The sequence below is a fragment of the Tetrahymena thermophila genome, assembly GCF_000189635.1.
Source record: "Tetrahymena thermophila SB210 genomic scaffold scf_8253964, whole genome shotgun sequence".
Classification (NCBI taxonomy): Eukaryota; Ciliophora; class Oligohymenophorea; order Hymenostomatida; family Tetrahymenidae; genus Tetrahymena; species Tetrahymena thermophila.
The window spans coordinates 13,001-36,977 of record NW_002475986.1 but is presented as its reverse complement, the minus strand read 5'-3'; the positions used below and the strand labels follow the sequence as shown (position 1 = coordinate 36,977).

Sequence of the window (23,977 nt, the reverse complement as noted above, 5' to 3'; positions counted from 1 at the left end):
AAATCATTCTTTCTTATTTAATTAATTAATTTAATAATATTTACAATATTTTATAATTTGTTATTTTGTTTTTTTGTTTAATGCTAACTATAAATTCTATGAAAATGATTTTATCAGAATTGGAAATTTCTATATTCAGAGTTATTTTTATTAGTGAAACAAAGTTAAATTATTCCTTAAAAACAAGAGAAATGAGTGTTCTTTTTCTTTTTTCTAAAATTATGTTGGCTTTCTAAATCACTATCATTCTACTAATTTTACATTAGTTCATTTGAAAGAGTATCATCTTCTGTGCTTGATTATTCATTTGAACTTTGTTATTAAATTGTTAGTTCTCGATTTTAAAATTTTTGATGAGTTTTCTTTTAATAAACTCCATTAAATCTTTCATGTGTGGTTTTGCCTGTTGCCATATTTGAAATTTAGACCTTAATTAATACTCTAATAACCATAAGTATTATTTTAATAATTTAAATAAATAATTAACTATTTTAAAAAATGAAATTACGAAAGCATTAAGCAAGTGAAAATTCCAATTACTATACATATTATAGATGATAATTTATGAAGGATCAGCTGAGTGTTTTGATTATTAAATTTTAATCCATAATTTCCATAATTACTCTCCATCATATCTTTTTATTTTAATTTTTATATTTAAAATTTAACAATCAAAAACTTAAATTATTTTATTCAATTAAAAAATTTTACACATTGAAGAGGTGACTATTATGAATAGTGCATAAAAAAATGTAGAAAATATGAAAATTGAAAACCAAAGATAGTTATTAGCTCCTACACAATTATTAATCCAAGGACAATGATGATCATAAACTATTACACAACGTTGGCAGTATTCACAATGCTTTGAGCGAGGTGGTCTCAATAATATACATTCGTAGCAAATTTCATGATCATCGTTACTTTACTACAAACACTTTAACTGATATTCTAAATCTTTCTTTTTATCTGTAGTTCTTATATATCCTGGTTCAATTAACCAACTAAGTAAAAATGAAATAAAGCTTATAAATAGTAAGAAAGTTAGCAGTAGTATCCAAAATCCGTTCGTGAAATCTATGAAACAAAATAATTTTGTATTTTATTATATTTTTTAAATTAATTACATGGAATATTAAACACAAAGGTAGCTATAGACACGATCAAAAAGAGAACCATATTTAATATCAAAGGTAGTAGTTTGCATTTTACTGGCTTTTGTGCCGATTTTATATTCATTAATTCAACTAAACCATTCTTTTTTTTTAAAAGTTTAACCATATCTGTATTCTTTTTTTCTTGAGCTGCTTAAATAGCATCTTTACCATCCTTATTTTTTATTCTTGGGTCTGCTCCTTTTTTCAAAAGCTTATTAGCAATATAAGTATTATCTAGCTGGATAGCTGCTAAAAACAAAGGAGTAGCTCCCTAATTATCTTATAAATTTATATCACTTCCTTTAGAAATCAGATACATTACACTTTCAGCAGACCTAATTTGTTAAAAATTATAATAATTATTTATCTGAAAATGGAATACTAATATAAAATAATCTATGAAACTTTATATTAGCTAACTAAAAATAATTTAATCAATTAAATTCTTAAAAATCTGAATAAATATATTTCAGTATTATAATTTATTCCATTTTATGATAATAATATGTATTATGTATTAAAAGAGTATTTCTAGCAGCTTTAAATTTATGAGTTCAAGATGAATTTTTATTTTAAAGTTGACTACTTTGAAAATGCTGCATAATGTAAAGCTGTACCTCCATGCTGATTTTTTAAATCTATGTTTATCCCTTTCTACAAAAAGTAATGCTTTTAAATTAAAAAATAAGCATTCAATTTGTTTATAATTAATAATACTAATATATGTGGGTGATTTCCTTAAGCAGCCAAATGTAATACTGATAAGCCTATTATTAAAGATTAAAAGTATTAGTGAACTTAACTATAAAAAAATATAATTACCTTTTCTAGCTCTAATAGAAATATCTATATTATATTGCATCATTTTTTCTATCATTTCCTAATAAAAATTTCAATAAAAAATAAATATTTATTTAAGATGAGTAATCATTTTATTATATAAGTACTAAATTCCCCTTGTAAACTGACAAATGGAAAGGTGAGTAATCATCTTCATTTTTACTAACTAGAAATTGAGTGATTAATTCATTAGACTGATTATTGCATTTTACTATATATTCTAAGTAGGACATAACTACATCAAAAGTTTCAATGCTATTATGCAAGCAGACATAATGGAGAGCTTTTTTTATTAATTTTATCAAGTAAACAACCTAAATCTACTAAAAAATTATTCTTTACCATTATTATATTTTTTATCAACTGTATCTAAAATTGGAAGATCAGGATTCTCCCTCAAAATATTTATCGCTTTTTCAAAATTCTCTTTTTGAGTTAGCGAAATAAACTTTATAACTAGCTATTAAGATAACTCTTCTTTAGTATTTTAAGAATCTTCCATACTACTGATTTTTATATTATTAAAAATTTTATCCAGAAGGAATATCTATTTATTGGCTATTGATTAACTTTGTTGATAAATATTAACTTTTTATAAATTTTTTACAAAAAAAAGCGGATCAGGTTGTATTAAAAAGATAATTTTAATCTTTATAACAATACATTAATTATTTATTATTTTAATAAATAATAATAATTATTCTAATATTAGTTAATTACTTTTCAATAAATGAATTAAAAATATTATGGTATTTAATTTGTAATCCATTAAAAGCATAAAAAGTAAATAAATTATCAAATTTAAAAATGCTTTTTAATTTTAAAAATCAATTAATTTAATAAAAATGGACAAATTATTTTCAATATTTTCATATTTTGTCTTTAATACTTTAAAATTTGGTAGTTTATTGTCAAAAATTACTAAATACTTAAAAATTAAATGTAAAATAAGTATTTATTACTAAACATGTCAAATACTAAATCATGGTTTGATACCAAAAAGAAATTTTTATTTTCTCTCTGACTTTTAAATTTAAAGAATTTAATCTTAATTATCAAAAAAAAGTAGAGCTTAAAGTTAAATTTTACTAGATTATTTACATTTTATTAAAAAAAAGATCTTAATCCTTGATGATTCTACATAAAATAAAAAACATATTGTAAAATATTATTCTAAATATTAATTTTTTGTTCATATTTTGGCAAATAAAAAACTTTAAAAGAAAACCTTATTGCCTAAAATTGTATTGAGAAATATTTTTATAAAATAATAAAAAATTATTTATTAAAATTAAATATTAATTTTTAGCAATTGAGAACCAAAAAATTATTTTGAATTTTAATTTTATTGACAAAATAAGTGATTAAAAAATACAAAGTATAAATCTATATATTATTTTCAAAGGTATTCAGTAACAACTTCTACTTAATTATCATTGTCTGTAGTTAAAATTTCCTTCTTTTCTTTTTGTTAAATTAATCCAAACTATATTTTTTCTAAATTTTTATCATTTTCTTCAATAATCTTTCTATATCTTTCAATTTATTCAGCTTTTACCTATTAAATATTTAAAATTTTTAAAATTTGTTTTCACATAAACACATAAAGATTTAATGATAGTTATTGATAATGAAATTATTACTTTTTTAACTTCTTATTTGTGTTCTTTGAAGATTCTTTTTTATTTTTCCTTTTTCTTTTCAAGATATTCTTCTTTTCTTTTCTTCTTTGCACCATAGAATCCAGCCATATATGATCTTAATTTAAATATTGATAATTACATTTATTTTTATAATAATCAAAAAGTAAGTAATTACCTTCTTTCTTCTTCATCAAAAACTACTGCAATTTTTTTTTTACCATTTATTCTCTTTTTCTCTCTCTATGTTAATGGAATTTAAGCCTTTTTTTAGGGTTCATTCTTTGCAGCAGCCTTTTTTTTGCTATTAAAATTAAATTTTTTTTTAGTATTCTTGGAATCCTTGTTATTTTTCTATTAATATTTCCCCATTTTATGCTTTACTTTGAATTTGTTTTAATTATTTAACAAAACTTAGAAATTTATTAATTAATTCAATAGTTTTGATAGCTTTTAGAAAAGATAAAATAAGGAATGATTAAATACATTAAGGATATTTATATTTATATTTTGCTCAATTTGATTTATCTAAAATAGAATTACAAATTATTAAAATTTTTAAAAATTATTTTTTCAAGCTTTTTTAAAGTTTTATTTTAAAATTTCTTTGATTAAAAATCAAATTGATTAATAATTCTGTAAATTAGTCAAAGTAAACTATAAATAGGTGAATTTTTATTTTAGTATTTACACCAACAATAATACATCCTATTTTTTATTCATATTCCCTTGTTACATTTATTTTTTGTAAGATCTGTTTGAATTTCTCTGAGTCAATTTTAATGAAAAATAAAAAAAATAGAGCAGAGCAACTAAAATGAAGTAATTCAATTTTTTAAGAAGAAAATATCATTTTATAATATTTTTAATTATTTATTAAATTAATTTCACAGTATGAAATTAATATAAAATATTTGCTGTAGAATTAGTAAATATTTTATTTTAAATTAGAATTTCAAGCAAAATAAGTTTCTCAAATATTTAAAAAAATAAAATAAATAAAATTTATATTTATCTAGTAGCTTAAAAATTGTAAATAAATGGAATAATAATTTTAAATAAAAGTTAGAATAAATTGTTGAAAAATAATAGTAACACTTGATTAACAATTTATTATATTTTTATTTAATGGTAAGCATAACAAAATAATATAGTAATGCTAATTTTTATGACTAAAGATCACAAGCAAATATGAATAAAAAATACTTAATTTAGTAAAATGCAAGTTAGAAATCAACTCAAAATGTTAACAAAAAAAGCTTTTTATTTAATTTAAATAATATAAACTCATCGTTAATTTTTGAAGAGAAAAGTGGTGATTATTATAATGCAAGAATTAATAACAATGTTTGTTTGATTGTTTTTTTTTGCCTATTAGCTTTTAATTTATTTTGAAAAATAAAATTCAAAATATGAAATGATTAATATTTTAAATGGAGAGAAGGATTGGATTTTTGATATAAAAACCAAAGAAAATTAAACGAATTATGTATAATTGAAATAATCATAGATTTTTGAGTGTTTTTATGATTTAATTATGGTTCCTCTTTTTGGATATAAGAAACAGTAATTTAAGTGAGAAAGAAAAAGCAAAAGCAAGATCAAGATTTCTGTATTTAATTTAAGAAAAATTTTGCTTATAAAAGTAATAATCTAAAAAGTTAAAAAAAATAGAAGCACAAATCATAAAATACAAGGAAAAGGAAGAAACAATTAACAACTTATAGCTAGAATAGTAAAAAAAGAGACACCGCTCAACAATAAATAGCAAAGTCTGAAAGACATAACCTTAGTGAATAATAAATTTAAATTCAAAATAATTAGATGACAGAATTATCAACTTAGCTTATGAAAATACAAGGTGGTGGAGATACTCCAGCCCCAAGATTTGGACATACCTTAACGTTAATTAGTAAATCAAAGGCTGTATTATTCGGAGGTGCTATAGGAGACTCTGGAAAGTTTATCATTACTAACGAAACATATATCTTCGATTACGAGTTAAAGAAATGGAAAAAATTAGAATGTACTGGAGATATCCCTTCATAAAGAGCAGCTCACGCAAGCTGTTAAATAGATAACATGACTATGGTCATTTATGGTGGAGCTGCATCTGGAGGTGGTGGATTGTCTAACGATGAACTTTATCTCCTTGACCTTAAGCAATATGATTCAAATGATAAATCTACTTAAAACGGACATTATATCAAAGTCCCTACTTCTGGTCCTACTCCTGGTAAGAGATATGGCCACACAATGGTCTACTCAAAGCCTCACTTGATAGTCTTTGGTGGTAACACAGGAACGATCCCAGTAATATTTATTTCTTATTTTTGAAAAAAAGCTCACTGTTAAGAAAAAAATCTGATAGTATGAATATTTTCAAAAAAAATAATTTTAAATTTCAAACAAATGCAGATTAAAAATTTTTCTTTAAAGTTTAAATCTTCCATTTTTTAATAAAAAATATGCTAACGAAGCCTTAAAAACAAAACAAAAACAAAAAATATATATTTAGGCGTTTATTAACTGAATTTTTTTAAAATATTAGGTAAATGATGTTTGGGTGCTTAATTTAGAAAAGGGTCCATACTAATGGTAAAAGTAATGTATTAACGCAGCAGAGGTACCAGCTGTTAGAGTTTATCACTCTGCATCTCTTTGTTAAACAGGATCAGCAAATGGTATGATGGTCGTGTTTGGTGGTAGAACATAAGACTAGAGTCCCTTAAACGATACTTGGGGTCTAAGAAGACACCGTAACGGTATGTGGGATTGGGTCTTAGCTCCTTATAAGTAAAATTCTGCAATATTACCTGTATGTCGCTACCAGGTAAATGAAATAATTAATTTTATTTATCACATTATATTTTAAAAATCCTAACAGACTTTTTAAATTCAAAAGTTAACTTTGATCGATATTTGAAAAAAGCTTGAAGCTAAACTTTAAAATCGATATTAATAAATCAAGAAGCTCTATTGAAAAAATTTATTTCAATCAATTTAGTTTTTGTTTAAAATAGATAGATATATTTTTATAGATAAATTTTACATATTTAAAAAAATTATTTTTTTAGATTTTACAAAAATCTTGTAAAATTTTATCTTAATTTTATATAATTTTGGAGATCAAATTACTTTGAAAATCTTTCTGATAAAATTCTACTTTTTATGAAATTTATTAAAAACGTATTAAAGTATTTATATTTTTCTAAAATAGCATAGAATTGAGTTTATTGGACCTTTAATGCTTGTTATTGGAGGTAGAACAAGTGGTGGAGAAGAATAAGGAAAGTGTGTTGAAGTTTATGATACTGAGAGCAGTGATTGGTATAGAGTTAATAGCTTTAATAGATATAGACACTCTACAGTTGTGATAGATTCAACAATGTACATTCATGGTGGTTTTGAGCCAGAATTCCCTAATAAGCCCTTAGATTCAATGATTACTATTGATCTTAATTAGATATCTTACTTATTCCCTAAATTAGGAAAACACCTTGGAGTGAAAGATTTTAATAATATTTTAGGTGAGAGAAATTAAATAGATAAGCCTGCATCATCACCTTCAAATCAATTAAATTAATAGTAGTTATAAGCTTAGTAATAAAATAGTAATATGTTTAATTAGTAAACATTTTCAAAAAAGTAAATGTAAAACCAAGCTAATCTTTTGTAACCTTAAAATCAGAACACTAACAACACAAAAGCATACCAATAAACTTTAAGCAATCAAATGCTTGACATTAGTATAGGAGGTATATAAAAGGTTCAACTAAAGTAGCTCAACAATGCCTAGAGATCATACACACCTATAAAATAATAAAAGAATAATAAAGAAATTCGTTTGAGTAATTAAGTTGTAATTGCCAGGACATAAGATTCAGAAAACATGAACCAATATTACAATATGAATAATTATTAATAATAATAGAACTTTTATGGAGGAATTAAAAAAGTTAACATTCTTGATTTATAAGAAGAATCAAAAAAGCTAATTCCATAAAATCAAAATGATCACTCTATGATGCTTGTCTCGCCAGTAGATTAAAATACAACAAGTCTTGCTGAAATGTTTATCAATTCTCTTATGAAAAAACCTGAAGAATGGAAGCACACAGAACTTCGTTTACCTTTCAAAAAAGAATTTATCCTCAGATTATGTGATGAAGTTTAATAAATAGTGTTAGATTAACCTTCTCTGCTTCGCTTACGCATTCCTCTTAAAATTTTTGGTAACATTCACGGTCGCTTCGGTGATTTGTTGAGATTTTTTGGTAACTTTGGTTTTCCCGTTGATGAAGAAGGTGGAGATATTGAAAAGTTTGACTATCTCTTTTTAGGAAACTATGTAGATCGTGGTTTTAATTCATTAGAAACTGTTATCCTTTTGTTTGCCCTAAAACTAAAGTATCCCGATTAAATTCACTTAATAAGAGGTGCTCATGAAGAAAGAAGAGTAAATCGTCTATTTGGTTTTGGAGAAGAATGCGCTGTACGTTTAAATGAAGATATAAATGACCCTACTTCAGCTTATTAAAGAATAAACAGAGTTTTTGATTCTCTTCCATTGGGAGCTCTTATTGAAGAAAAAATTTTCTGTGTCCATGGAGGCTTAGGTCCTCATGTCACCCATGTTAATGAAATTGTAGATATAAAAAGACCAGTTTCACCTTTTTCTAATCCTGTAGTATATGATCTACTTTATTCTGATTATGTAGAAAACGATCCTCTCCCTGTTTCAGAAAATAAAGCAAAAGATTATTTCTCAACAGGATAAACTTTCAAATACTCAGAAGCTAAAGTTGAGAGATTCCTTGAAGAAACTGGTTTAAATATGATAATCCGTTCTAAGGAGTGTGTATTTGATGGATTCTCACGCAGTCAATCAGGAAATGTAACAACCATCACTAGTTGTAGCGATTACATGGGAAAATATGGTAATTCAGCTTGTTGTATTAGAATAAAGAAAAACTTTGCCATAGAGCCAAATATTATATCAAGGCCTTAATTCAGAAATGGAAACTGGGTTGGTGCTGAAAATCCTGTTAAAACTAACTTGTATTTTACAGAGGAAGAACAAAAAATACGTAGACGTTTAGCGAGTCCATTGTAAAAGCAATATTGAATTAATTGAATGATTGTCTTCATTTTTGGCTTGATTTGCTAACTTTTTATATTTAAAAAGTAATGAATGCTTGCAAGCGGTCGTTTATCAATTCATAAATTTCTTAATTAAATAAATAAATAATTTAACTTTTATTACACTTTAACAAATATTATAAAAACACTTTCTTAGTAAATAAAGTAAACACTCAATCTCAATTAAATAAATAAATAAATCTGCAAAATAATATTGAAGCACAATAAATAATAATAATAAAAATTAATAACTGCATTGCTTAACCTAAAATGTAAAATAAAAATTGGTTGATTTTAGGTTAAAAAACATATTTTACAATAGAGAAATTTACTCTAACATTTTCCTTATAACTAACCAACTAATTGATAATAATCTAATAGTAATATAATAAATACATAAATAAATAAAACTAATATTTGAAAAAATATAAAATTTATTCTCTTATAAGTAAATAAGTAAATAAGTAAGTAAATATATAGTTTTCTTATATTAAAAATAATATGCAGAGTAAAAAATCAATGACATATTTGTCTTGAACATAGCTTTGCAAATAGATTTGCATATTTACTTATATTTAAAGTAAACATCTCAAAAATGTAATAATTAATTAATTCTCTTTTAATTAAAGAATTACTTACTTACTATAAATAAGTCAATTATTGATTGATTGGTTGATAAAAATTATTGAAAGATGTGAAAGCTATTAAGTTAAGTACATTAATTACAAAATATAAAATCGTATTTACTTTTTAACTTATTTTTTATTTTGTATATATCTTATAATTTTATAATTCATAAAACATTTTATGCAATTCATATTTTCAAATTAAATATTTTTTTAATTCAATTTTTTATAAAATTATTAAAAATATCTATAAACACATTAATTATTATTGTTTTTTTAAAGGAATATACGATGAATTTATCCTTTAATTCTATTCGAAAAACTATATTTTAGTGAAAATAATCCAGTTAATTATTTTAAAATGAGCATCAAACTTTATTTAAAGTTAAAGTCGTATTTCTATCTTCAAATAAGTATTTTGTATCATCCCAAATCTTTTATTTTTATTTGAATTTAGCCATCATCATCATTAAGTGTATCTTTAAATAAAAGATGTTTAATTTACTTAATATATTGCTTTAAAATAAAATCTTCGTTTTGTAAAAATTAGTATTTTGAATTTAAGATAATTCTAATCAACTTTTAAAATCAATTAGAATTATTTTTTATAATAAAATGAATTTATATGAATGTAGATTATTTAAATATAATTTGAATTTCAGAATAATAATAACATTTCAACTAAAATTGAATAATAAATTATACTTATTTTGCTATTTTAATTGTTTATTTGTCATTATTGTCTCTTGAATAAACCATCAAATCGATATTATTTTTTTTATTAGACCAAGGAGAGGCTTTTTATAATAGAAGTAGTTTTCCCATTTAGTTATGTCCCTCTCTGTAAGCGAAATATAAAGGTGTCCTACCCAACTATAATATAAAAAAATTTAAAATAATAAAATTACATATAAATTTTACCTCATCTCTTGAATCAACATCACAATTTTTACTAATTAACATTTCTGCTATTTATAAAAAACCTCTCTTTGCTGCCCAATGTAAAGGAGTTTATAGAGTCTTTGATTTTAAAATTACTTTAAAATATAATTCATTTGGATAAATAAGTTACACTATCAAACTAATAAACTAAATATTTATCTTTAATTAGATATTATTGAACTTTCTGTATTTCGTTAGATTTGACAGCAGTGAAAAAATCTTCTGCAATAGGCTTTGAAAATGGTACTCTCTTAAAAATGTTATGAATAATTGCCTTTATTTTATAATACGAAGCCATTATCAAATAATTTTTTTATTTAATAAATAAATTAATTTAATAAGTTTAAAACTTTATTTACTTCTTTGATTGTTACTCCTAGAGCATAATGCTTCCAAAGAGATTCTCTGAGTAATTTACGAATCTTTTTATATCTTTCTTTTTCAAAATTATTCACTGTATCCTTTGATGAGATTCCATTAAAAAGTTTGTCATAATCAATAGAATTATCTGTTTCATTTAAATTTTGAATTTTGATTCTACTTTATTCTTTTTCTTATTCTTCCTCATAATTTTTATATGAAAACATAGTTTTTTTTTTATATTCTTAAATGTCCCTATCCTCTTTTTGCTTTTGGATCTTTAATTATTTTTGCTATTCCTCTTTTTCTTTCTTTGTCAAATTTATATCTATTTAACTCTAAGCAGTAACATTTCTATCCCTAAGATATAACTTTTTTATTTCATTTAAATTCAGATCTTCTTTTTGATTAGCAGGTTAATATCTAAATTTTTAATTTTATTAAGAGTTAATTTTCATTGAAAGGGAATCAATCAACTGAATTATGAGTTGATTGTTATAAAATTAATTAATCATTTTACTTTATATTTTACCAATTAAAGTCATACATTTTTGTAAATTCTAATTTATTTAGACTTCTACCATGCTTGATATCCTCAAGTCTTTCTGAAACACTATCATAATAATTTTAGAATTTTACCTTATCTTTTTTCTTAACATAACCTCCTTTAACTAACTTGATTTGAGCAATACAAATGCTGCTTTACATTTTATGCTGAACTTTTTGATTTGCATGGAAAGCAGTTTAATTAATTTCATCACTTTATTCTGTTTATATGGATTTAAATAAATCTTTTTTATTCTTGAAGTTGTTTTAGTCCTACTTAGCAAAAAAGTTATTTGAAGATTTTCCAAAACTTGATCTAAGGGTATTATTATCATAAAGATATCTAGAGGATTCATCCTTTCGCTATTAATTATTTTAATTTTTCTCAAAACTATCACTGAATACAAGCTTTGTTTGATAAAATTAATTATTCATTGTGTTGATTCTGTCTTTCATTGAAATTTTTTTGTTATAATCATAATTATTAGCAACATTAATAGAAGGATAACTACTCTTTGTTTAAAGAGTGTGGGCTTTTCTGCTCAGTTATTCATCAATACTTTCTTTCAAGTTGGCCCAATCAGCTGAGTCTATTTTACCATTTTGAATGATAGATTTGGCTTGTTTTAAAGGATCTAATTGTTCTATTGTTCTTTGTTTATAAGACTAAGAAGAAGCTTTACTAAATCCTGTTTACATTGCTTAATTATGGAAATCATTGCTCTGTAAATTATGATGAGAAACTTAATTGTAATATTTTTTAGTTTGTTTAAAAAAATTTTAAGAACTCCATTTGATTACTGGATCTCTACCAAACAAATTGGATTTAGGAGAATTTAGAAGATCAACTGAATTCTTTATTTACTATTTAAATTTATTTATGATGTTTTTAGAGCTTTTAGACTCTCTCATAGTATTAAAATCCTCTATTTAAATCATTGAGTCTTCATAAATTGAACTACCAGCTGGTCTATAAATTTATTTTTCCTTTTTTTTATCTTTTTCTTACTGATCATTTGTAAATAATTCACTAAGTCTCACATACATTCTTAATATTTAGCTTATTAAATAGACGGATGTCTTTCTTAATTTCTTTCTACCTCCTTTATAGTATAAACTATTTATAAAATTCTTTTTATTTTGATGATGAGATTATCCTTTTAAATAACTTAAAAATAATCAATCAATTTAATTATTAATTTCTTTTGTTAAGATAAACCCCCTTAATTACTATTCAAATAATGATGATCTTAACACAAAATAAACTTTTAATAGAATTTGAGGAATTTGTTAATATCTTTAATAATTACTTATTTAAAAAAAAAAAAAAAAACAAAAATAAAGAATTATTAATTGCAGTTAATAAAATGGCTGACAATAGGCTTTTGGAAAATAAATATTAATTAATTTAAAGATTAGATGAAGGTGCTATAGGGTAAGTCTTTAAGGCTTAGAATATTCAAACAAAAGAATATGTTGCTGTTAAATAAGTAAATATAAAGTTGTTTAGCAAATCAGAGCACCTTTATACTTTATTTGAGCAAGAAATAGAAAATCTTAAAAAGACCAAATCTGTGAACACTATCAAATATATTGATCACTTTAATGATGATAACAATAAGTATATAGTGGTAGAGTATGTTGATGGTTTTACACTTAAGAAGAAGCTCGAGCAATTATAATTAGAAGGAAAAACTTTCTCAGAAAATACAACTATTTCCTATTTTATTTAACTTTTGAAAGGTATCAAAGATCTTCATAAAAACAATATCATACACAGAGAGTAATTTCTAAAATTTAAAATTATATTTTTGTGTTAACTCTGATAATAAAAAATTCACTTAAAAAAATTTTAATTATTTGTAAATAATGCCAATTAACTAAATTGATAATAACTAGATGGATTTATTATTTTTAATAGTTTAAAATTAGAAAATATAATGATAAGCAAAGAAGGAATAATTAAAATAATTGACTTTGGCTCTAGCAGAGAACTAAAAGAAGGATTCTCAGCAAATACTTTGGTAGGAACTCCATATAATATGGCTCCTGAAGTATGGTTTTAATAGGACTATGGCAGTGAGTGTGATATTTATAGGTAATATTTTAAATAAATTAATATATTTATTAATATATTTTATAATAATAGCTTAGGAGTTATTTTATATTAAATGTTGTTTGGAGAGTATCCTTTCTTTACTAAAAATATAACTTAATTATGGGGCATAATTAAAGAAGGGAATATTGATTTTAATAAAGGAAAAATAAAGATTAGCTAAGATATGCAAAACCTTATCAGAAGAATGCTTAAGTATGAATAAGATTAGAGAATATCATGGTAAGAGATATATAACAATATTATTTTCTAAAACTATCTTCAAAATACGATGTAAACCAACTAAGTTGAAGGCATAAAGCTTAAAAAACAGAAAGAAGAAGCATTAGACATATACACCAGTATTTAAAAAAAGCCCAAAAAAGAAGAAATACCTGGTCCATCTGAATTTTCACTTGATGATATGATGTATAATTAATATTATACTAAGAAACAGGTAATTTTTACTAAATTTAATTTGCTAAAATATTTTTAATTTTTAGGACTATGAAATAATTATATATACTCTCTAAAAAATTGCAATTCTTCCTGAGAATGTTAGGAATAGATGTCTAATATTTATTTTAAGCAAGTTGGCTTATACGAGGGCATCCTAACTTTATTAAGATTTATAAAATCTTTTTATTTAATTCGACAAGAGTGAGTAGCTGAAAGAAAAAGTTAGTAAGAATTTGGAGGAAATCAAAAAAATTTATGAACTCACAATAAATGAATTGTAGTCAGATGAAATCAGTAAGATGAGGAGCAATTCATTATTTTGGGATAATATTCAAAGCGAAATTAATTAATTTGATAAGTAAAGTGATTAATTCAAACAGAACTTTGAGAATACTTTAAAGAATCATAAAAAATTAATAAAAGATCACTTAACTTCTTTAGAATAAAATGGTGAATCAAAGGAAAAAGAATATTATAAAACATATATAATTTCTTTTCTTCTTTCATTTAGAATATTTGAATTAATAGATTCTAAAGAATTATATAAAATAAAAGAGGAATTTGAGTAATTAGAGTACTAATAGTTATTAAGTTAATTCAAAGCTAGTCTCTAGAAGCTAGTTAATTGATTTATTTATATTTTAAATGAATTTATACACTAAAAAATCATTATTAGTTAACTCTTTATAATAATTATATTTTTTAATTTTTTATCAATCTAAATAAAGTTATTTAAGTTGATAAATTGTTTTTATTTTTTTTATTAAAATCCTCAAACACAAATAACCATAAATTAGGACTTTCTAAACTGTTCTTTATTTTAGAGTGATTATTTAATTCATTACTCAGAACCACTCATAACAAACTAGTTAAATGATTGATGTTTTTAAGTGAATGGGCATTTGTTTGCTAAAATTATTATTCTAAATCATTAATAAAATTATATTAATTAATTTTTTATTTTAAAAAATCATTTTTGATTTTTTTAGCTTAAAAACCCTCAAGGATAATACTTACCTAAATACTTATTAGCTGTTCTTTACTTTATTATACCATTAGTTATTGAATCACTTCTAAAACTAGCCTTAAAAAAATTATTATTTTATATAATACAAATTTAATTGCTTGTTTTACTATTTGTTAGAAACATTTATTTTATTTTATCAGCTATTTAAATATAGAGTTTATAAATTTTTTATTTTACAAAAGAATTTTTGATTTTTAATCAAAGATCCTAATTATATTCATTAATGCAAACTTATTTAAACTGTCCTTTACTTTAAATAGGATAAGTTATTGAATTAATTCAAAATTAGTTTTTGATTATTATGAGCATTTGATAAGATATTAATGAACTTATTTTAATTGGCAATAAAAATTACATTTTTTAGTTTGCTTTTTTTCTAAGTAAAGCTATTTAAATTAAATTAATTAATTTATTTTATTTTAGAAAAAATAGATACTATTCTTTTAAGTAAAGACCTCTTATATAAATAGTTATAAATAAATATGTATTAAACTATTTTTAGTTACTATTTAATTTACATTTTACACTTTAAAATAAATAATCTTTTCATGAGTTGTCTGTTTCATCTTAAAAAGATAAATATTTTTGGATTACATTATTTACTTCTCCATCGATTTGTTCCTTGAATTTTTTGTGATAATAAAGCTTAAATACACCAAAAAGTATAAAGAACATAACAAGGGCTGAGAGGAGTATTGTTAAAATTATATACCCAGGATTGATTGAATCATCTTAATATTCAAAGTAATCATAGCAAGCAGAAGGAACAGGATCTTGGAATCCTCCACATATAGCACTCTCAACTTCTTCAAGAGATTATATATCACCTCTTATTGCCCTTTAGTTAACGTAAAGTTCAGGCCATATTTGTACAGTTTCTTGCTAAAAGAGAATTTTCTCTTTTTCTAACAAATCGTTATCACCTTACAAATCTGAGTTTTTAAAGTGCTTAGCAAAGCACTACTCATTAAAATTAGTGATATTATATCCGTTATTTTTGGCTACATCAGTTAAGCATTATAATGGTAATTATCTATTCTTTTCTTAATATAAGCAAATAAAATCAAATTTAAATAGTGTTTGAGTCAGTTTGTAAGAAGAATCTAATTCTTATAAGCAAAGCATAGCTAAACCAATCAAAACTTCATCCTTCCCTTACAATCTTCCTGGACCATCAGGATCATTTGCACAATATTTTCCTAAAATAAATACCAAGCTAAATATGATTGATGTATTTAAAATAAAAATATAATTACCATTAGAAACACATGATTCTGTTTTATAATTTTAACTAGATTCTTATTAATCAAAGGTTAATGCTAAATGGATTCTAAATTTCACATCTGAGCCTAATTATTATTTAATAACAACAATCAATTTCTTATTCCTAAATGCTAAATCATACCTAAATCCTAATGCAAAGAAGAAAAGCGATAGAAAAAGGGATAATTATTAGAATCCAATGGATCAAACCAATAGTCAATGCTTACAGGTCCTTATTTCGCTATATTTCTAGGGAAAAAGCATTGACCTTTTAATACACCATTTTATTTCTTAACTTCATTAATTATTTGATCACCAATGCTTTTAGAGAATAAAATAACTGGAATAGTAATTTTATCACCTGATTTTTACAAATAAAATAATTTATTTTTGAGATTTGATTTCAAAATAAATATTTATTTATTCAATTATTTACTTACTTTTAACTGTATTTAGCATGTGTACTTCATCAATAGAATCATGATCAGCCATAACTATCAACATTTTGACTTTGGATTATTATGCTGCCAAAGCTTTTTATATTACTGAGCAATTTCCATATTTCACAAGAAGAAATTACTATTTTGCTGCTAAGTTTGTGCTATTAAAACATCCATAAGGATCTGTTTAATTTGAAATAATCATTTTTCCTGATAATATTTTTCCATATGGAATATACCCAAAATCAGCTGATCTAAAATGAATTACTATATAATTAAGTTAACAAAAAATTTAGTTTTCACTTCAATAAGATTTTAAATGAACGCTTTACAGTCTGGAAAAGCAGGTGATTCAATTTTAAAAGAAGCATTAACTGATTGTGTAAGTATAATCAAGAAAATAACTAAAGCTATTTTAATCTATTTCATATTATATTTACTCAAAATTTTACTTTTTTCCCTTATCAAAAATACTCTGATAATAACAATTTACACAATATTTAGTTGTTAATAATAGTTTGATATGTTTATTAAGGATAAATTATTTCACTCTTTCTTCAAAAAATATATGCGAATAAAAGATGATGAGAATCTATACTCCATAATTAATTTTATATAAAATAAACACTTAATAAATCTAAACATAAATATAAATCATATTTTATTCTTTCATATAATAAATAATAAATAAACTAATCAAAATTTTACTTTCTAAAATATTTTAAAATTTAATTGTAATGAACAAACAAACTTGAATTCATTTTAATCATTTAATTTAATAGTAATGAACAAACTTGAATTTGATTTAATCATTAAGCCAAAATTATATGCTTAGTTAATAATATTCTTAAAGTTAATTTTCTGATCTAAAAATTTATTTTTAAAAACAATATAATATTGAACATTCTAAAAATGTTCAAAATAACAAATTTTGTCTAAATTGATTTTAAGAAAAATAATTAAATCTGGTAAATATTGATAATTTTAAGTTTAATAACTTAGAGTAAATAAATAGAGGAGTTTTTAATAAATATTTAAAGTAAGTAACAAGTCTATAATTGAATTAGCTTTCTTATAAACGTCAAAAGTTGTTTATTATTAATAAATTATTTTGTAAACAAAAAATTTATTTAGACAATTATTAAGATAAACTTAGCAAAATGAATGCTGATTTAGAAAAGCAATTGAGTGATTCTAGATTTAAAAAAAAGCCATCTAAATCAGAATATATAGAAATGGAAGAATAAATAGAATAACAGAATGAAGAATAAAGTTAAGAATAGTAATAAAATCAGTAGCAAATAAATGTTGTTTAACCTTTAGATTAAGGAGTGGGAAATAGCAAATCTTCTGTTAATTTAGAAACTTAAGAGCAGAAATCAGCCTAAAATCAGGAAAGCTTAGCAGCAAATGTTGAGAGAGTTTAGGCTTAGGAAATTATAAATCAAAAATATAAAATGGATAATTATTTGGTTGGTGGTGGCCACACATTTTTGTTTTAGCGCAATAATGTGAATGAATAAAGTGATTAGGCAATTGATGAAATAAAAGAAGAAGATAAAAGCCAGAAATAAAATGACAGCGCAGAAGACTAAGAAAAAAAAATACAGATTGAATAAAATGAGAAATTATTAAAAGAATAGGAAGACATTACTAGTTAAATTTTATCTGGAAATTTAAGATTAGTTCACTTTTCAAAAAAAATACCACGTTACATTCCTTGGTTAGTGTTATCGATATCAGTTGTCTTAGGTGCATCTATTCCAACTTCAATTTTAGTTATAGATGCAAGCAGGTACGTTAAAGCTTTTTGGAGATTTTAAATGACAGTATTTTGGATTATTCCCTTTTGTATCTATGAATATTTTGATCCTTCCTACTAAAGATATTACAAATGTGCTTATATATTTTAATTAGATAATATGAAGCAATCATATATTTCAAGTTTAGGTAAATAATATTTATTATTTTTTGTCTGTTAATTTAAACTTATCTTCTATTAAAAATGAGCAATAAATATATAAATAAAACATAGATCAAATATAAATATTTATTTTCCAAGAGAATTTTTTTGTTATAAATATTTATAATAGGATTGTATATACCGAATAAGATTACTTCTACCTACTAAAATTATAAAGAAAAATGTTAACGTTGCTATTATATTTTAAAAAAGAGGGTATTTTTGTTTATAAGTATTATTACTAGCAAAAATACAAGAAAAATCATTAATTTTATAGTTTTAAGCTCTAACCAAATGTTTAATAATTTTGAATTTTCTTTTCTTTTTAAGATTTTTTAAATAAATAATTACATATTTTTTTTATTTGATTAGGTAGTTCGATATGGTTTACATTTATTCTCTTTTCCTTTGACTATACTTCTGTTTCTCATTCTATGCTTCTTGGCAGTTTATCAAACTTTTTCATGAGTGCAATCAGAACTTTCAAGAAAGGATCTAAAAAAATAGAATTAGAAGTTGTTGGCTTAACTCTTGTAATTATAGGAGTTTTTTTAGTTTTTATTGATTCTATAACAATGGATGAACTTCAAAGCGATAAAAGATATTAAGGATTCGACATGGTAGATTTTTTAAACAGACCTTGGTGGGTGAGAATTATAGTTGGTGACTTTTTATGTTTACTAACTTCATTCATTGTGTGCAGATTTGGCATGCTGAAGAAAGATGATTAAATGATTTATCCAACTTACTTAAGTAAAAAAAAAATTTACTTTTTTGAAGCCAAACTGTATTTTGATTTTGATATTTTATTTTTAAAAATAGACTTATTGATGATGTCGATTTTTACAGCTATGAACATGTTCTTAGTAAGTTTAATTACAGGTTGCACATTTAGCACAAACGCTGATGGAGTATTTGCTCTTTTTACTCTTAAGTATTTCTTTATTTATCTAGCTATAGCATTATTTAGTGGACTTGGACTATTTTTAAGTTACATCTATATATCTAAATTTTTCGAACCTATTGTATCGGCTAGTGCTTATCTGTTTGAACCCATAGTTGCAACAATATTGATTTATATTTTTAACATAGAATTTTTACCAGGACCATTTGCATGCTTAGGTTATGTTTTTGTTCTCCCAGGTTAATTTTTGATTTTATTGACAAGACATTTAATATAAATAAGAATGAATGCTTTAAAATAAAAGCAATTGCAGATTTAAGAAAAAGAGTAAGCTAAACTACAATGAATTTATATTTTATTTATTTATTTTTAAATTCAGCACTAAAATACTTTTTATTTATTAAAAAAAACAATGCTGATTTAATTTAAATTTGTATAAATTAATTATATATTTTTTATTAACTTAGATAAGTAATATGTAATTATTTAAGAACTATGAATTTAACATTATTAAAGTGTAATTTGAGTTGTTTATGCATGATATATTATTATTTATTTAATTTTAAGTAATTTATAATATTAAAAATTGAATTTATTGTAAATTATATTTAATATTATTAAATTTTTTTGTTTCTTTCTAGATCTATCTGCTCAGCAAGAGCAAAGCTTAGATAATCTGTAGGTGTTTTCTCCATTATCTTATATAAATTATATCTCATTTTGATAAGGGTAATCTATTTATTTTTTAAGCTCTTAAAAATGTATTTACTCCAAGTTCTTATTTTCTTAATTGCATTGCTATTACTTCTACTTATGGCTTTCTTTGAGCTATTACATTTATAAGAAATCATTTTTATTATTACAAGTTGGTTTATTGTTATCTTCTTTGAAATATATCTAGCTACTCGCTTTGTTGGTAAAAGATTGATCAGAAATAGATTCAAAATTTTCATTCTTTTAGGTAGGAATTCCACTAAATTTCCTTATTTAAATGAATTTATTTTAATTTTAATCTAGGTTATTTTAATTCATAGATATTAAATTAGGTATTTATTTTTATGATTAAAAGTACCCTAAGTTACCTAAAATTTATGTGTATTCTCTCAACTAGTTGCCTAAAATAGCGTTTTCTTGAGATAAAATCTCTAGATTTTATTCTTTATATAACTATTAATCCAAAAGATATTCTATTTATTTTTGCTATTCTGAAACTTTCAAGATAAGACTTTTATTTTACTGGGTCATATTATAAAGCTAATTCATTTGAAGTACTCTAGCTTTATTTTAATCATCATCTTTGTTTTTTTCAAGTTTAGAGAGAGATTATCTATTCCTACTTTCAATATTTATCTTACAAGTTCCCTCTAAAGATTTTTTTCTAAACGAAACATAGTTATGTTAAGTTTACAAATTATTAATTAAACTTGAATCGCCTAATTAATGGATTTAATCATGAGCTTTATAGCTTTACATCTATTATTATGCTTGTACTAATTTGTCTTCAAACTGTTTACACTTTATTTTTTCTTCATCAAGTTCTTTCTTTAAGTTTAACACAATTTCTTAATTTTTTTCTAAGAACTTCGTTTTATTTCTCTCATTTTAGAGCTATATTTATAAATCTTAAATTTTTCTTTCTTAAATGAACTGCTACCTATTATTTTCTTAGTTTATCTTTTAAAGTTCTAAACACTTTTCTTTCCAGCTTCCCTCTTCTTCTTAAAAGCATTTTTGAGATGTTAAGTTCTCCTTTTCTAAAATAAGTGAGTTTCTTTTTGTATGAAGATAATGGGGAAGAGTTCCTTTTGTTTCTTCTTAATCCTGAATATGATCTTCAGCTGAATTAACTTAACTTTATTTAGATTAATATTCCTCTGTTGTTTTTAAGCTGCTTCTAGAATTAAAAGAAAGTAAATCTTTTCTCTACTAATCAGATTGAGAATTAGAAATTGATGCTAATTTTGTCATTTTAGGTTCTATCGAAATTCTTCTTTCTGCTTCATTTTTAATCGAACAAATTTCTTTCTATTTTTAATTAACATTTGATTGAATCCATTTTTGATTTGACTAATTTATCTTATTTATTTATCCAGTTTAACTAATATTTTATTTCATGCTATTCATTTATTAAACTTTGTGCCTTTTATTTGTATTTTTATTTAATTATTTATTTCTACTTTTTTAACAGCTATTTTTTTATAAATTATGAAATCAATTCAAATTAAAATTACAGATAATAATATAATCTAACACTACAGTTAATTAAATTTTTATTTAAAAATGATTTAATTAACATAGTCATTTTTAAGTTAATTTAATTTTTTTAATTTTTTTCTATTAACCTTTTAATTATATTTTTAAAATATTTTTATCTATATAAAATCACTGTAGAACTTCAATAGAAGAACACTTTTTGAATTATATTTAGTGAAATTAAACAAAATTTTTTTACAAAACCTTTTTTACTTATATATCAAAATTTTAACATAAAATTTGGGGTTTAAGGTAGGTATACTTTTATGATTAAAAGGACTTATATTTCTCAATCGTCATAGAAAGGTTTCTTATATGTATATTTGAATGAGCTTCAAAAATTGTATTTATCAAATTAAATTTTTAATTTTATTAATTTGTTAATTAAATAAAATTATTTTAAGTAAATTATTTGATTAAAAGAACTAAAATGATTTATGAAATATCTTTATAATAAAATAAAATTAATGCAAAATCTTAATAAAATAGAAAATTTTGTATAAATCCTATAAATATTTATAACTTACAAACTGTAGGTAGGTTGATAATAATTTATTTCCTTTTTTTATGATTGCTTTAATCCTTAACCCTTAAACTTTTAAATTAAAAATTGAAAAAATTAATTCAGTAGAAAATTGTTCAAGCTTAGAAAATTTAATGAGTAATTAAATTCATTAATGATCAATGATTTGTTCTTAAATGACAAAAATGAAATCAGAAGCTCATTAGAGTCATATTAAAATAAAAAGTTAATATTAGTAATAAAAATATCATTTTTATTTTTTTATATTATTGTTTAAAATTATTTTCTAAGTATTAAAATTTATGTTCTATTTAACAATCTATTAACCATTAGTAAAAAGTAAATACATATATTTTCAATAAAATAAAAAAGAAAAACATGTTGGATAGTAAAAATGTTTTTGAGTTTGATTAACCATAAATTTATTTAGATATATATACCAATTATGAGCTATTCTAAGCTTATCACTATTTGTGGTGTTTTTTGTTTTTTGAATGTTGGAACAATACCAAAATTAATATTTTCTTAATTATCAAAAAAGAAACTACATACAAATCATATTTTTATAGATTTTCCTTTTGTCATTTATCAAAAAAATCTATTTTTCATGTGATTGAATATAACTTGTCTTTTGTAAATTTAAAAGTGGTAAAAAATTTAAAACCTAACATTTTCAAATCCTATTTAATAGAAATTAAAAATGTAAGCTTAGATTTTAAGATAGCTAAAAATACAAAAATATAGGAAAACCAAATAACTATTGCATATTTAAAAAAGTCAATTATGAAAAATGTTCAATTAATTAGCAAAAAATATATCTAGCTTTATTTGATAACTTCAAAAGATAATAGGATGCTATTCAGAAATATTAAATTTATTCATTAAATGTATTAGAAAATATATTGATAGAAAAGTATAAGTTGTAAAATTAATTCTATCAAAACTTAAAATTTTAAGGCTTTTCAAAGATTCAAGCTTTGCTTGAATATTCTACTTAGCTAATTAGAAGCAAATAAATAAATAAATTCTTTTATGAATCTTAAATTCTAATAAAAGTAATTACAAAAAAGGCTGGCTTTTCTTTAATACTTGTATGTACGGTAACTACTTTCAAATTTATTAAACTTTTGACAATATTGTAGAGCAAGGGGTAAGTATTTTTTAAAAAGATAGAATTTAAATAAAGAAAAAGAAGATCCTTAGTATAGAATTAAGCAGTGATTTTCACTGGTTAAAAATCATTTATATACCTTTTTATCATGTCAACAACTTATTTTGTGCAATATCTATGTTATGATTGTATTTTTTAAATACTTGTTATCTTTTGTAGTTGTGAAAATTAGTTTCCATTATTTCAAAAAATATGATAAAATATCCAAAGATTTATATTACATTTTATTAAAATATAAATATCATTCCTAAAAATTAAGGAATATGAATAATAATTAAAAACAAAATAAAATCAAAAAAGAAAAAAATCTTCCTTAAAATCATACCAAATGAGATTTAGTGTATTTTTACTAATTGTGATTCTTGCAATCGCTTCTTTTGCATAAGCCTAAGAACATAATGCTAACAATCATTCTTCAAAGTAAAAAATGATTCCTGTAAAACTTTATGGAAAACATGGTCACAAAGTATAGTGCTCTCCCACTGATAAAAATTGTAAATGCTGGGATTGTTCATCTGGATATCTCCTCCATTGCAAATATACATGCTGATATTAATAATAATAATAATAATATAAAATACTATTTTACAATATGAATTTCTATTATGCAGATTTATATTATTACA

The 23,977-nt window shown here is 22.6% G+C and overlaps 9 protein-coding genes across 9 annotated transcripts; 4 read left to right on the top strand and 5 right to left on the bottom strand. All coding sequences in view use genetic code 6, as the record gives it.

Annotated features, from left to right (window-relative positions):
• Positions 1-113: 113 nt before the first annotated feature.
• Positions 114-2,499, bottom strand: TTHERM_01107330 (ankyrin repeat protein; the record flags this gene model as incomplete). The annotated part of the gene is made up of 9 exons (XM_001030248.3): positions 114-441; positions 509-635; positions 712-1,077; positions 1,128-1,492; positions 1,744-1,826; positions 1,875-1,924; positions 1,980-2,037; positions 2,105-2,280; positions 2,340-2,499. The coding sequence occupies 9 exons, from the start codon at positions 2,497-2,499 to the stop codon at positions 114-116; spliced, it is 1,713 nt and encodes a 570-aa protein (XP_001030248.3).
• An 897-nt stretch (positions 2,500-3,396) lies between these two features.
• On the bottom strand, positions 3,397-4,168 carry TTHERM_001107329 (ankyrin repeat protein; the record flags this gene model as incomplete). Its single annotated transcript, XM_012800764.1, has 3 exons — positions 3,816-4,168; positions 3,641-3,755; positions 3,397-3,555 (listed from the first exon to the last, which is right to left on the bottom strand). The coding sequence occupies exons 1-3, from the start codon at positions 4,007-4,009 to the stop codon at positions 3,397-3,399; spliced, it is 468 nt and encodes a 155-aa protein (XP_012656218.1). The 5' UTR covers positions 4,010-4,168.
• A 1,293-nt stretch (positions 4,169-5,461) lies between these two features.
• On the top strand, positions 5,462-8,765 carry TTHERM_01107320 (serine/threonine-protein phosphatase; the record flags this gene model as incomplete). The annotated part of the gene is made up of 3 exons (XM_001030247.2): positions 5,462-5,950; positions 6,189-6,470; positions 6,858-8,765. The coding sequence occupies 3 exons, from the start codon at positions 5,462-5,464 to the stop codon at positions 8,763-8,765; spliced, it is 2,679 nt and encodes an 892-aa protein (XP_001030247.2).
• Positions 8,766-9,773: 1,008 nt separating this feature from the next.
• On the bottom strand, positions 9,774-12,300 carry TTHERM_01107310 (ankyrin domain protein; the record flags this gene model as incomplete). Its single annotated transcript, XM_001030246.2, has 6 exons — positions 9,774-9,884; positions 10,111-10,278; positions 10,327-10,425; positions 10,478-10,621; positions 10,707-11,130; positions 11,228-12,300. 6 exons carry the CDS (start codon positions 12,298-12,300, stop codon positions 9,774-9,776), a joined length of 2,019 nt encoding a protein of 672 aa, XP_001030246.2.
• Positions 12,301-12,620: 320 nt separating this feature from the next.
• TTHERM_01107300 (Serine/Threonine kinase domain protein) lies at positions 12,621-14,436 on the top strand (the record flags this gene model as incomplete). Its single annotated transcript, XM_001030245.1, has 4 exons — positions 12,621-13,036; positions 13,175-13,351; positions 13,403-13,805; positions 13,852-14,436. 4 exons carry the CDS (start codon positions 12,621-12,623, stop codon positions 14,434-14,436), a joined length of 1,581 nt encoding a protein of 526 aa, XP_001030245.1.
• Positions 14,437-15,380: 944 nt separating this feature from the next.
• On the bottom strand, positions 15,381-16,966 carry TTHERM_01107290 (vacuolar sorting receptor; the record flags this gene model as incomplete). The annotated part of the gene is made up of 5 exons (XM_001030244.2): positions 15,381-16,033; positions 16,091-16,183; positions 16,240-16,458; positions 16,538-16,804; positions 16,870-16,966. 5 exons carry the CDS (start codon positions 16,964-16,966, stop codon positions 15,381-15,383), a joined length of 1,329 nt encoding a protein of 442 aa, XP_001030244.2.
• A 731-nt stretch (positions 16,967-17,697) lies between these two features.
• Positions 17,698-19,750, top strand: TTHERM_01107280 (drug/metabolite transporter (DMT) superfamily protein, putative; the record flags this gene model as incomplete). The annotated part of the gene is made up of 3 exons (XM_001030243.3): positions 17,698-18,487; positions 18,873-19,253; positions 19,323-19,750. The coding sequence occupies 3 exons, from the start codon at positions 17,698-17,700 to the stop codon at positions 19,748-19,750; spliced, it is 1,599 nt and encodes a 532-aa protein (XP_001030243.2).
• A 305-nt stretch (positions 19,751-20,055) lies between these two features.
• TTHERM_01107270 (hypothetical protein) lies at positions 20,056-21,576 on the bottom strand (the record flags this gene model as incomplete). Its single annotated transcript, XM_001030242.2, has 1 exon — positions 20,056-21,576. Exon 1 carries the CDS (start codon positions 21,526-21,528, stop codon positions 20,056-20,058), a length of 1,473 nt encoding a protein of 490 aa, XP_001030242.1. The 5' UTR covers positions 21,529-21,576.
• Positions 21,577-23,679: 2,103 nt separating this feature from the next.
• On the top strand, positions 23,680-23,901 carry TTHERM_01107260 (hypothetical protein; the record flags this gene model as incomplete). Its single annotated transcript, XM_001030241.1, has 1 exon — positions 23,680-23,901. The coding sequence occupies one exon, from the start codon at positions 23,680-23,682 to the stop codon at positions 23,899-23,901; it is 222 nt and encodes a 73-aa protein (XP_001030241.1).
• Positions 23,902-23,977: the final 76 nt, after the last annotated feature.